This window comes from Bos taurus, chromosome 25 (genome assembly GCF_002263795.3).
Source record: "Bos taurus isolate L1 Dominette 01449 registration number 42190680 breed Hereford chromosome 25, ARS-UCD2.0, whole genome shotgun sequence".
Lineage (NCBI taxonomy): Eukaryota > Metazoa > Chordata > Mammalia > Artiodactyla > Bovidae > Bos > Bos taurus.
In genome coordinates this window covers 13700781-13715497 of record NC_037352.1, presented here as the reverse complement: position 1 = coordinate 13715497, position 14717 = coordinate 13700781, and the positions used below count along the sequence as shown (strand labels likewise).

Below are 14717 nucleotides of genomic sequence, written 5' to 3'. Positions count from 1 at the left end.
ACTCCAGTGTTCTTGCCTGGAGAATCCCAGGGACGGGGGAGCCTGGTGGGCTGCTGTCTATGGGGTCGCACAGAGTCAGACACGACTGAAGTGACTTAGCATAGCATAGCATAGGATGCTGCAGTAAGCACTGCCTGGCAAGCAGAACCTTCGGACCCTTCTCCTCCAGTTGAGGTTGTTTAAGTTGGTACCAAATAGGTAAACATGGGAGAAATGGAAGTTATCTTTGCCTTGAAAAGACTTTTCCATGCTTCCTGCATAACTTTCTCCCAAGGTGGTGAAACAACTGACTACATGAACGTTCATCAAATCCTCACAACCGTGAAGCAGTTATTTGTAATTTCCACTTTTATTTTCAAAGTGGAGCTCAGAGAGGCTAGGTAACTTGCTCAGGGTCACACAGTTCCTCAGAAAGAAGACAGGTCTGACACCCTCGACACTTTACAAGTCCTTTCACATCTGTAAGAATTAGCCACTTCTCATTAAAGAAGGCCCACCCGTAGCAGGCAGACAAAATGATGGACCCTGGGATTCCTACTCCATTGAAAGCCTGCTTTTGAGTAAGAGGAATAGAAAAATCCTGTTTTCACATAATTCCGAAGGAGATTAAACAACTTTTTTTTCACTGCTACTGCTAAGTCACTTCAGTCGTGTCCAACTCTGTGCGACCCCATAGACGGCAGCCCACCAGGCTTCCCCGTCCCTGGGATTCTCCAGGCAAGAACACTGGAATGGGTTGCCATTTCCTTCTCCAATGCATGAAAGTGAAAAGTGAAGTGAAGTTGCTCAGTCGTGTCTTTTTCACAGATGTTCCTTAAAAACCTGTAACTTTCTGGAAGTGTTTGTTCTCCTTGGACCAGTTGGGTGGGATGCCCTCTAGAAGTGATCCTCATCATCAATATGCAACAATTTCTGAGTACTTGCAACCTGACCTTCCCTGGTGCCCCAGTGGTAAAGAATCTGCCTGCCAATGCAGAAAACGTGGGTTTGATCCCTGGGTTGGGAAGATCCCCTCGAGAAGGAAACGGCAATCCACTCCAGTATTCTTGCCTGGGAAACCTCATGGATAGAGAAGCCTGGTGGGCTTTGAGCTATAGTCCATGGGGTTGCAAAAGAGTCAGATACAACCTAGTGACTGAACAACAACTTGCAAACACACTGACAATTATTTTTGCCTCTTTAATAAAGTCTCAATTTCGTAAAGTCTCAATTTCAGTTTTCTATTGAAAAACGGTGCTTTAATACAGTAGATCAATTAAGAAAAAAAAACACAGAAATCAGAAGAACATTTTTGTGACAAGCCTCTTTATCGGGGTATCTCCCTTTACCCAAGGTGGTGAAACAACCGACATGAATGTTCATCAAATCCTCACAAGTAGTTCCACTTTTATTTTCAAAGTGGAGCTCAGAGAGTGTAACAAAAGTTCCAAGTTAACCACGTCACTGTTTTATTCTCACAATAGATTTTTTTCCCAACTCCTTTGAAATTTTAGACTTCTATGTAAATATATCCTTCTACATTAAAGCTATTCCCCAACTCACAAAGACTCCACTCACTGTTAATTTCTATGGACACATTTTCAATCACTCATTTTATGCACTATACAAAAATCCTATCTTTCTGTCAGCAGTTAAAAAGAGAACCTAAAGGCTCTCAAAGGACCTTCTACCAAGTCACCAAAAGAAAATCACCAATATCCAAAACTTTTTATAACAATAAAAATTTGTTTTTCAAAAACGTATTTACAGACTGAAACTCCAAATTCTACATTGCCATCAATGTAATATACAAGAGCATACAAAGCCCTAGGAAAGAGAAAAGTATTTCATTACAAAATATTTGTGATCAAGAAAATATCGCTTAACTTTAAATAAAGAATAGGAAAAGTGACCGAAAAATAAATATATTTAAAGATGTCCATTTTCACAAATAACAAAAAAGTACACAGATAACAAATGAAGCTAAAATATGCAGGAGCTTCAAAATGACTCTAGCAGCGCTTGCGTAAGTCTGTTATACAGCAATGTTGTTTAGACTCCTCTCTCTCAGTGTTTGGTTATAAAAATACAAAAAGAGACTCAAGAGAGGAGGATTTCAGTGAGCTGGAATTCATGATACGATGAATAGCCAGTAGACAGGGACTGCGCTGTAACCCTGGCCTCTTGTTGCTAGCAAAACCATTCCACCAAATAAACTAAAATCCCCTCTTCCCCCACTTTTGGACAAAGGAATTCTCAGTTACCAACATAACATTCCACCGCGAACAAGTAGTTCCAGTTCTAATAGCACTCTTGGGAGCCTCAAGATAAAATACTGTGTTTTATAAAAGTTCAACCCCTCTTTTAGTCAATGTGAACTACATTAACCCAGAACTCCTTTTTTCCTCTTAAATCCATTTTTACACTCACAAATGTATGATCTGTCTGATTCTGCTTCTCTAAATCCTCTCTCTCTTCCCTCCAGGCGTCTGTTGGTTTCTGAAGTCCTTGGAGATCTCCTTCAGTGCCAGCTCCAACCTGTAGCATCCAGGACCAGCCCTGGCCACCTCCCCCATCTGTCCTCCTGTGTTCCCTGCACCCCACTGAAACTCCAGAACACAAATGCAATTAGGCAGAGGGTACACAGTGTATCCAAAATAGTTAAACTCATTCTGAAGACTTTAAAGAGTGTCCTAGAGGACTTTTCAGTGAAAAGATATCGTGTCAACAAAGTCTTGTAAGTATGAGCCAAGCTTTCAACATTTATCACCAACTCCACTGTAAAATATTGCACATGATACTCTGTCTTTTCCTTTAGTCTCTACAGGAACAAAACAGAAAAAAAAAAAGAAGAAAACAAAAAACCCAACCACATCTGTTCAGACACCAGAGTAAGTCTAACTTGAAAGTAAGATGCCTGAAGCATGTACTCGCTCAAGTTCAAAGAAACACTCAAACAGGATGAAACCCAGTACTGAAGGGCACTACGGGAGGAATGTCAGCCTCAGTCACAAATCCTTGTGACCAGGGGGGACTGGTCCGGCAGGTATAAGACAGGTGGGGAGCCCACACTACTTGAAGGGCTGCGGAAATGCGCGTCAAAGGAGCTCGGTGTGATTCCAACTTCACCTTTCAAAAAATCATCTTCCTCATCTTCTACCACCTCCTGCACAAAAACAAAGATTACAAACAAGATTGCAAGCAGCAGTTTGAAATGCTTTCAAGAATTCCTTTCCTCAGGAATGTGCTACTTCTGGAGAAAAAAAAAAGTGAAGGAAAAAAAACCTTCATTTTGAAGGCTCCCTCTGATGCATACTTCTTTATTACAAACCATTCACACAACTGCTCATGACACATTGTGAACATCTCTTTAAAATCTGATTTTTTTTTAAAACAGATTTTAAGTTCAAGGAGGACAGGTAACATGATATATCACTCTTGCTCAATCTAACATAACATGGAATGAATAACCACCTTCCTAAAATGCAAAATTTAAAGAAAAAATAAAAATAAAAAGCATTCCAATGATAACTTATGAAAAAGCAAGGCACATTAAATCTGATTTTTAATGGAAAAACGAATGTGCCACAAAGAAACAGATGGTGACATTCCTATCTTCACCAACTATTCATGAAGACCTACAAAATTAGTGTGAACTTCTGGGGACGTTTCAGCAATAAGCAAATTTGAGACTGTTTCTTGGTGGTAACTATCAAGTGGTAAAGATCTAAATTTGTTAAGCTGATTTTTAATTATCCTTCACGTCCCAGAGTCAGCATGTGAGCTATCTGGTTTGAACAATTCATTAAAAAGCAAGCAGGACTTCCCTTGTGGTCGAGTGGTTAAGAATCCGCCTGCCAACGCAGGAGACACAGGTTCAGTCTCTGGTCTGGGAAGATCCCACTGCTGTGGAGCAACTAAGCTCTCGTGCCACACCCACTGAAGCTTGCGCACCTGGAGCCCATGCTCCGCAACGAGAGAAGCCACTACCATGAGAAACCCACACACCACAACAGAGTAGCCCCTGCACATCGCGACTACAGAAAACCCACACAGCAACAAAGACCCAGCGCCGCCAAAAATAAATATATAAATCTTTAACAAACAAACAAAAAAAAAGGCAAACACTCTTCTCACAAGAACATAACCTGCGTCTGGTGTTCTGTAATGGCTGAATGAACAAATGTAGTATTCAAATATAACACTGCCTTTAACTCTTTGAGATTCCCAGAAAAGTGTATTGAAATCACAACTTTATTTACCTTTTTAATCGGTTTCTTAAACTCCTGAAGCTCTTCTGCACTCATGTCTTCCCATATCTGATAAAGAGGATCGATGAATTTCTTTGACCTGTCAAAAAGATGACATTTCAAAATCAAATTAAATAAATACTAACAGCGAAAGTCATATATTTATTAGCTCTTTTCTCACAAGATCCAAAATGAAAAAGCAAAAACTATAACTCAAATAACAAGTGTCCAAAAATATCCTATGCAGGATCTGTTAACATGGCTCCTTCTTTGTAAGAGCACATCCACTCACATAGATGGAGTATTATACCTACTATTTCTCATCTTTTCATTTCAAGTGAAAACTACTTCGACTGTGCAAAGATTGACAGTGAGTTATAGTATGTTCAAACTGAAGGTGAAACTCTATTATTCTAGAACTTCCTTTGCTGCTAGTTACAGACTGTTGTAACAGAAATTCTGCTTCCTTATATACATGTGAAGTTAAGACTGGCCTGAGGTTTTCTGTAATTATCCATCCAGAAAAATCATTTGGCATTTGCTTATATCATGCAAGACTATGGGATGTGGTCTCTAGAGGAAGGAACGAGTCATTTGGGAGAAATTTATGAGCAAAGAAAAGGCAGCATCCTCCTTCTCCAGCCTCTTTTATGTTCAAACCAACAAGTTTCAAGGATGACAAAAACCCCTTGGTATCAATCTGGGCTCCTACTGAGGTAGACCCTCAGCAGCCTCAAACCGGCTTCTCCACATTGGGCCTGGAATACACACGAGGAGACCACGAGACCCTATCAAAGGCTAGAAGAGCCACACACGACAAAGAAACGCTAAATGCTGATCCTGGGAAAGGCATATACACACCACATTTAAATTCACCACTGAAAGGTCAACTGTGTAAGACTCACCTCTTCAGCACACAAGGATCAAAGGGGAAGAAGGTGTCCAGTGGGTTCGTGCAGGTCTGCACCGAGTCCCCCCCAGCAGTGTTTCTGATAACGGGCAGCATCTGGCGGTTGTTCCTCTCAATGAGGGTGTAGCAGAAGACGAGCTGGTATTTGCTGTGGAACAAAACCAACACCGACAGAAGCATTACTGTGCCACAGTTACTCTGTATGGACACGCCCATTTCTGTGTGACAACCACCCCAACACATAGACCTTACTGAACATAACAACTGCAAGAAAAAACAGCATAAAGTAGAAAGTAATCCTTTTTGGGAACAGTCCTCTGGGCCTACTATTTACAACTGGCAAAGGAGGAAGAAAATGTACCATCACTTTAAGAATATGAGAGTGGACTTAGATTATTAATAGGCACCACTCACTGAAAACAAATGGGTTCACAGTAATTGTTATAATTTACAAAATTATGTAGCTGTCTACTTATTTTTACTGTTTGTAAGAAAATTAGTGGGTTGGTGGAAAAAAGGGCTTCGGATTTCACTGAGAGAAAATACGCATTGTTGATGGAGAGACTTGGCTACTGAAGAAATTAAGACGGGTCCTAAGGGAGAGACATGGGGTTTACTGAATCCCAACCTCAGAAAATGGTAAAGAAAGGAACAGGGAGTAAAAACACTTAAGTGGACAGAAGACCTTGCAATAAAAATCCATGGGACCAAGACGCGGTCAATCCCTCTTCGGGTTATGACTTAGCAATTCACGATCATCCACCGGGCCGCTTCTTTGAGATGAGGACTTAGCTCACTTCTGTTAACTCCCGGCTCCCCGCTTCCCTCACACAGTACTCATTCAGGCAGCTGTTCTCAGGCTCTCAGCTCATTACTGCAATCTTAAGTGCCATATGGCTGTTTCGGTTCCATTAGCCAAGGATCACAATTGACTCTTGGTGGGAAGGTAGTAAGGCAAAACTGCACTTTGCAGTATCTGGTAAAACTGAAGGTGTGTACTTCTATTGCCCAGCAACTGCACTTCTGGTGACAGCAGTCTGCCTGTGCGCCAGGACACACATACAACCATGTTCCCAACACTGGAAAACTAAGGCAGCTTGCTGCTGCTGCTAAGTCGCTTCAGTCGTGTCTGACTCTGTGTGACCCCATAGACGGCAGCCCACCAGGCTCCCCTGTCCCTGGGATTCTCCAGGCAAGAACACTGGAGTGGGTTGCCATTTCCTTCTCCAATGCATGAAAGTGAAAAGTGAAAGTGAAGTCGCTCAGTCCAGTCTGACTCTTTGAGACCCCATAGACTGCAGCCCACCAGGCTCCTCCGCCCATGGGATTTTCCAGGCAAGAGTACTGGAGTGGGTTTCCATTGCCTTCTCCTTAAATCCCAACAAAGAATTTATTTTTTTAAATTACGAGAACATTACACAGCAGTCAACATCAAAAGACAGCCATATGGGTCCACATGGTTAACTCAATAAGTATGCAGAAGCAGCAGCTACAGAGTAATACTTAAGATCCTTGACACAAACCTTTATTTCCACCCCTTGCTTGCAGCCTCCCATCTTACTCCTCACCTCCACCACTAATACCAGCCCCAAATCTCGAGCCTCTATGACCAGCCTGCCCCTCAGCTGCAGCCCCTACTCCTACCCACACATACTCTACAGGCAGCAGCCTCTGCCTTGCTCCATCCATCCTTATTCTCCCAGAGACTATCTTCCTGCAACATGCTAGAAATGTCCACCCGCTGGGTACTATTGCTGGTTGGTTTCTTATTTTCCTACTATCATTTTTGAGATCTCAGGAGAGAGAGAAATCCTTAGACTAGATACCCACTGAAGGAAAAATGAGGCTGCTGATGTCTAGGGGAGCAGAAATTATCCTTGTCTTCTAATAGCACCATCTGTTGAGCATTTTAAGCTACGATCTGACCCCATGGACAGAGGAGCCTGGAGGGCTACAGTCCATGGGGTCAAGAGGAGTTGGACACAACTGAGCGACTAATACTTCTTTCTGTCCTCAATATCCTAATTAGAGGCCCAAGGTCTCCAATTCACTTTCTACACAAAGCAGGATAGTTCAGTGAATGCTGACAAAGGAGCCAGCCTGTCGGCATTCAAACCTTAGCTCTGCCACAGTCTACCCATGACTTCTCCCAAGTCATTTAATCTCACTGTGACCCCACCTTGTCATTTATAAACAGCGGTTAGTAATACAGTCATAGGACAGGTGAGTTCTGTGTAGAGTGCTTATCGGAACCGTGCTGGGCACACAACAGACGCCATGCATCAGCTGCGGCCACAAGGCCCCCACTGAACCATTTCCCTATTTGTTGGATGTTTATCTCATGTCCAGTCTATTTTTATTACTATTATAGGAGTCATTCTAATAAACATCTGTGGTTTGTACCTCTTGGCTTGCGAACTTACTTCAAAGTGCCTGAGCTTCTGCTGAATGATCCTCTTTAGATTAAAAAGCAGTAGCAATTTCCAATGCCACCGAAAGTATAAAAACAATACCTTCAATGCAGTGTTTTCTGCAGGCACTGGGTTACTGGTTTTTAAATGTCTTTTTGTTATGAATTTTGTTAAGTAATATCACAGAAATTTAATGGAATTTTACAATACTAACCTAAGCTTACTCTTAAGTAACTTCCAGAAATAAAGCAGAAAGAACTTACTTTGTGATTGCGGCAAAAAAGTTAACGACTGAGGGCAGGCAAATCTTCAGAGGATTCAGCTGACTCATCACTATCCGTTCAAAATTTAGACTCTGAAGGTACCTCAAACCTTTAATTAAAAAACAAACAAAAAAAAATTTTTTTAAGGTGCAAACACATGAGTCTAAGCAACACTCATTATTCTATATATTAAAAAAAAAATTTTTTTAAAGGGTATTTGCACAAATGCTTTAAAGGTTCATGTAGATATTCACATAGTGCAAAGCCCAAAGAACATCGTTTGTCTTAACCACACGCATTTATGACCAAACCAACTTTTCTAAAGAAAAGAGTTTACTCTTTTAAAGATCCAGGAAAGTAAAGATACATTCCCAGTGGGATATGAGCTTATAAGACAATTTGGCACTCAGATACATGCAAGCTCAGCACATGCTGACTGCAGAGAGGGAAACACAGACCATGTGATCTGACTTCTGCTAACAATCACGGAATTATTAAGCAGCTGAGGAGCACAGTAAATTCTCCATTCCCTCGAGGTAATGACTGTACAGTATGGAATTTCTCCTTCCTGAATTCCATATATATATATACACACACACACCAATATGACAGTTAACAAAACCAACAGCAAGACTTACACATCTTAAATTATCCGTAAAGTTGAGCCTATTTTTCAGGTGTCATTCACTGTACTTCAGGGTTTTTTTGTTTTTATAACAAAACCATGGAGGTAGAAGGAAAAATTAGGTAGATACTACTGTCTTGGGATCAATGACTATCCTTATTAAAAAGAACACCACACTTATTCTAAGAGGTGAGCAAACCAACTTGTGTCTAAGTATATTTTTGTTAGGAGATTCTATGATCTATATATTCTGATAAAAGTAACTAAAAATGCAATAATGTAAAGACTTACAAGAAATAGATCATCTTTAACTAAGACTCTTAGCATTTATTTTTACAGAGAAAAGCACTGATTTTACTTACCTTGTGATAAAACCTTGTCCTACTACTGTTCATACACCTATTTTTAAGCCCCCTATCTTTTTAGTAGTAGTCATGATATAAGAAAGTACATGTAATGCAACATGTACAAGCCTCAGTTTAGAGCTGTGATTCTCAACCAAAGGCCACAGTGCCCCCAAGAGAACATCTGGTAGTATCTGGAAGATAGTTTTAGTTGTCACAACAGAGGACGAGCAGGGCGAGTATTGGCATCAAGCGGGTAGAGAGTGCGAGATGCTGCTGGTCACCCTATTATACACAGGACAGCCCCCACAACAAAGGATCATCCAGCCGAAGGTATCAGCAGTGCAGAGTCCGAGAAACTCTGGCTTAGAGGAAATAGCCTATTAAACCATTTGCGTTATTCATGAAAATGAAACAATTTAAACTGACTTAACTGACGGTGTTCTTGGGGACTACCTTCAGCTGTAATACACTAACCCACAAAACAAGCTTCATCTGGTAGATTCAAATTTTAGCTCTTAGAAATTAGCAAAACTGTAAACCAGTAAATTAACTCAAGTCTTTGGATATAGGAGCATACCTGGAATAACCTCAAGCTTCAGGGTCACCCTCACCTGGTTTTAATTTCTCATCCTGCCAATAAGTTACTTCCCTGGGGTTTGGTCTCATCTGTAAAGAAGGGATGACGTTTGCAGTTCACTGGGCCGTTGCAAGGATGGGATGGGATGGGATGGGATGGGATGGGGGCGGCATGGGGGTGGGGGCTGAGGATCAAAAGCGCCGAGCCCGGTGCAGCCACAGCACAAGTGCTGAGCCACAGCTCACATCTGACAACGACTCCTGCTGCCACCTTCTAAAGCGGAGCTTCTCAATCACAAATCCATTGACTGTTAAAAAGGCGGCTTAAGGGACTTTTAGGGGCCCACAAGCTGCTAGAAATTATTTGTAAAAGCTTGAGTGCACATGCAGTTTTCTAACAAACAATTTTTGTCAAAAAAGTAATTAATCTTCATTCTGAAGGATAACTAGTACATAGGAAAATCCAGTTTCATATCCATCAACCCCACATCACTGACCTTCCTTCAGGTTTCCACTTAAAAGCTGCTTGTGTCTAAAAACAAAAGTGTAGAACACAGCTTGGCAGGCTGAATAAAATGGTCCGTGGAGAGCGACGTCACAAAATGCCTTTGTTCCTGAATCCTGGTTATTAAGGTATACGTGCAGCCAGTTAACCAAAAGATCTAGGCATGATTTTACAGTACTAGAGAAAAGAAAAATTCAAGTCAACTTCACTTGCTTCATAACACACTAGAGTGACACAAAAACACACAATTGCCTCTCATTGCAAACTCAGAAAAGTCTGTCCACTGGCTTCTTTATCTATTACCCATGGGCACAGAGGAGAAGCAAGCAAAGGAAAGAATGGGCAGGTGGAAAGGCAGCCTTCCATTACAAAGTCAAGAATGTGGACCTTCCAGGACAACAGGAAGGCCCCTAAGGCGGCCTAAAGTGTCAAGAGTTGGAGAACAGTTTCTCCTGGTCAACTCAGAAGGGCTTTTCCGATGGCCTCCCAGTCCTCTTGAGGGAAAACGGTTAAAGAGGAGGCATGTCTACCCACATCTCAGAAGAGAAAAACAGCCTGGCTGACTTCACCATCCCCTGGGGGTTCTGATGAAGTCCTGTGGTCAACAATTTAGGACAGAATACCCAGACAGCTTTTAGTTGTCAGGGAAGGGTTTTTAATAGTGTTCTGGCCCAAGGATATCTTCATGGATCACTAGAAGAAACAGGCCCAGCACTGGCCTCCTAAATAGATCCATTACCTTCAAAGGGGATTTTTTTTCTTCAGCTTTAACAGATACAATTGATTCGGAATGCAAATGAAAAATGACAAACCTATAAAAAGAATCAAAACAGTATACAACACTGTACACCATCCACGAAGACAAACGGATCTTCATGTTCAAGTGCAACGATACAGATGACAAAAGCTTTGCATGTGAGGTTTTACAGTTTAAAAATGAGACATCTTATTCTGAAATTGCCTCTTGGAAATATAAACATCTTGCATAGAGTGGAGAAACAAATTTTTCACTTTAAAGACAGGCCACAAAAATAAGGCAGTTATTTCTCTAACTTGAGACAATACTATATTCTTTTTTAAAGCATGATAAGAAAAGCACTTGGAAAATCAGGTTACTTACATAAGAGGAATAAATTTAGCTCTTGCCAAAAAGCTCCCAATATAATTTGCAGCAGCTTGCCTGATGATAGCAGGATTATTTGGATCCTGCAATTTTTTCCAGAGATGTTCCAAAAATGCTTCCGCAAATCCCTATAAAAAGAGAACGTGTTGGTCTCCTCTTTTTCTAATGCTTCAGATATTCTAGCTAGCAGAATTCTAAGATTTTTAACTCACCAACATGGGAAAGCTCCAGTATCTCAGTTATACTGCTAAATAATGAACAGGGTCATCAAGGTTCTTATTTTGAAAACACTCTGAGATAATACTATCAAAAACAAAAGGCGTTCCCCAGCTTTAAATAATTCAATGGATGCCCAAACCAGCTGAGCATCAGACATAGGGCTTTGGAACCCCACACATTAGGACAGGACTCTGGGATCCAGCAGTCTGTAAAAGCTCTGCTAAGTGAGAATTCTCTGGCGGCCCGTGCTCTCACTGCCAGGGTGCAGCCAAACATAAATAAACAAATAAAGCTCTATGACTCTGATATTTAGCCGTAACTAGAAAGCAGTGCTTATCCACACTCACATGGGAATCCCTTTTGCCATACCCTCCAGACTGCACATAACAAACTTAACCAGAAACAGAAACGAGGATTAAAGTACAGTTGATATTTGACTAATTATGCTAACTGTAGGGGAAAAACTGACCAGTTCACCTTCTTTTCAACGAAAAATGCAACCTCCAACTTCTCTCAAACAGCTCTTTTCAAAAGCTACTAACATATGCTTTGGGGCAGATTGAGTTTAACCTTCCTACCCATGACCAGTACTCTCCTAGACTAGGACTAGGAAGCTATGAAATAGTGCAAAGAAGAGTCCTATGTTCTTTTGTTTTGCTTTGTTCTCAAAATAGAAAAACAAACTCTTAAGTTTTAAAATTCTGGATTAAAACTTTAGTTTGGGCTAGTTAATATCAACTGAAACAGAATTAAAAAAAATAAAGTTGCATACTGTATATGAGGTTTTTTAAAATTGGAATATAATTGCCATACAAATATGTCCATATGAGATTTTAGTGAAGGCTCGAATTAAAGGGAAGGACACCACCTAGTGGACCAAACACAGGATGACGTTTTCAGAGCACAGCTTCAGGTGAAGGAATGCCCTCTCCTCCTTCTACAGGTTGAGAAGGGCTTTCTATTTCACTAGAGGCACTAAGTAAAATGAGCTCAAGACAAAGAAGTAGTCAATTCATGGTCCCTCTTCAACATTTCCCTTCACCCCTCATTTTTTTAAGGAAAATTTGGGGCAAGAGTAACAGAAGCTATGATAACACAAATGACATACTCACCAATTTAAAGCTACAGAGGTAAAACATGAAAAATTGCACATGGCAAGAGGCATGGGTGGGCAACAGGAGCTTGTCAAAGATGGTTATGAGATCTCGATACAAATCTTTTGTTTTGTTGTTATCAATCTTACCTGTGAAGAAAATTTGGCATTTCAGTTTATTTATACAGACATTATTTTCAAGCCACCAGTTTCATTTACCACATTTTTTAAAAGCAAACAAGACCATTAAGAAATACTTCATCCATGTAGTTAATGGGGGGTCGGTGGGTGGGGGCATAGGATGCCATCTTTATCTGGCACAGAGCTTCCATTTTAATTATAAAAATCCAGGACTGGTAAGGAAGTGGGCCCTTATCTCACACACACCACTGTGATTCTACACACTGGAAAATTGCCATTTACAAGTTCTACTGCTAGGAATTTATCATAAGCAGACAAGTGACAATACAGGTGTAAGTACGTTCATTACACCGTTACTTATAATGGAAATACAGCAGGGGGAGGAAAAAAATAAGGAGCCAGTTAAATCCATATGATTAATAATTATTTTAGAAGAACCGTGAATTGTATGAGAAAATGTTCGTAAGAGGTAAAAAGGGAAGATTATAAAATACTACATATCGTGTGATTCCCCCCGAGAAGGCAATGGCACCCCACTCCAGTGCTCTTGCCTGAAAAATCCCATGGACAGAGGAACCTGGTAGGCTGCAGTCCATGGGGTCGCTAAGAGTCGGGCACATCTGAGCAACTTCACTTTCACTTTTCACTTTCATGCATTGGAGAAGGGAATGGCAACCCACTCCAGTGTTCTTGCCTGGAGAATCCCAGGGACAGGGGAGCCTGGTGGGCTGCCGTCTATCAGGTCACACAGAGTCGGACACAACTGAAGCGACTTAGCAGCAGCAGCGTGATTCCCCAAATCCACTGAGAAAAACACATACACCCATACAAATAGAACAGAAAAAAAAATGCTAATAATGGTTCTCCAAATAGGACTGTGACCATATAAACTGTCTTTTTTTAAAAACTCCTTTCCTGTATTTTCCAAATCTTCTCTAACCAACATGTATTACTTTTATAGCAGCAAAAAAGTTAAAGTAGTAACATTCTCAACTCAGATTCAAGCCCTATTATTCTGAGTGGTTGAGTTTCATTCTTAAATCTGAGAAATGCAAATAGAAAAAAACTGCTTTTTTCAAGGCAAAGTGTCTAAACTAAAAACCTAAAAATTCCATTAGGGCAAGAAACTTATCAATTTGTCCACCAACACTTGGAACAACCACAAGTACCCAGACTGTACATTTCAAGCGTAACACAAGTATGCGCATGCACGCATGCTAAGGCGCTGCAGTCATGTCTGACTCTGCAATCACAGGGACTGTAGCCCGCCAGGTTCCTCTGTCCATGGGATTCTCTGGGCAAGAATACTGGAGTGGGGTGCCATGCCTTCCTTCAGGGGATCTTCCCGACCCAGGGATCAAACCCACATCCTCTTAACATTTCCAGCATTGGCAGACACGTTCTTCACCACAAGCGCCGCCTGAAAAGCCCCAAATATCTACTAAGTGTGCGTATGCTTGGTCACGTCCAGCTCTTTGCAATCTCGTGGACTGTAGCCCACCGGGCTCCTCTGTCCAATACTGGAGTGGGTTGCCATTTCCTTCTCCAAAGTATCCACTATACCATTCTTAAATGTCTCCAACTTGAGGTCCACCTTAAACTGTCCAAACTCCACATATAATCTTTTAATACAGTAGGCAGTAAAAAGATCACCAAGGCCTTTGAAGACAAACAACTGAGTCTGGGTCCCAGTCCCACTATTCTCAAGCTACGTCATGGTGGCAAACAATCTCTCTAAACTTTCTTTTCCTCATACTCAAAACAAGGATTTTTATCGTGGTTTTCCATCAGTATGCCCAGCACTGTGCATCACAGCTGTGACTTCTGCAGGCTGTTACCATCCACATAGCAGACATCCTTAATGTAGGACAAGAGTAAAGACAGGAGGATGTCTAGGCGCTCAGCCATGGGATGGACCATCTGATCGAGCCTTCCTGGATCAGCCTTGGTTTCATGGTCAGCTTCTTCATCTTCATCCTTTGAAGGTAAAGTAAAAACTGATGTTATAAAAACTCAGTAAAAGTAGTTTAGGGAGAAAACTCTGAGGTAACTGTTTCCTTTAAAAGACAAAGAGAAAACCCGGAAATCTTCCCAGGCAGGGGCTCTCAACCAGAGGCATGAATCAGAATCACCCTTGGAATCCAACAGGAAAGCACAGATCCAGCCTCTGATGCTCATGTACAAGAGCTGCCTACAGTGTGGCCATGCAAACATCACAGATTTCCCCCAGGTTCTGGCACAAACTATTGGTGCCAGGTTTCCTTTCCTGGGACAG

The 14717-nt window shown here is 41.3% G+C and overlaps 1 protein-coding gene across 1 annotated transcript in view; it reads right to left on the bottom strand.

Moving 5' to 3' along the window:
* Positions 1-1159: 1159 nt before the first annotated feature.
* The window catches only part of RRN3 (RRN3 homolog, RNA polymerase I transcription factor), a 28063-nt gene continuing 14505 nt past the window's right edge, over positions 1160-14717 (bottom strand). Inside the window, exons 11-18 of the mRNA NM_001192432.3 lie at positions 14281-14419; positions 12321-12451; positions 10987-11117; positions 9859-10043; positions 7814-7922; positions 5135-5287; positions 4242-4329; positions 1160-3145 (exon numbers count right to left, since the gene is read on the bottom strand). Of these exons, the coding sequence (NP_001179361.2) occupies positions 2984-3145; positions 4242-4329; positions 5135-5287; positions 7814-7922; positions 9859-10043; positions 10987-11117; positions 12321-12451; positions 14281-14419 (1098 nt within the window). The 3' untranslated portion in view covers positions 1160-2983. The remainder of the gene's footprint in view (positions 3146-4241; positions 4330-5134; positions 5288-7813; positions 7923-9858; positions 10044-10986; positions 11118-12320; positions 12452-14280; positions 14420-14717) is intronic.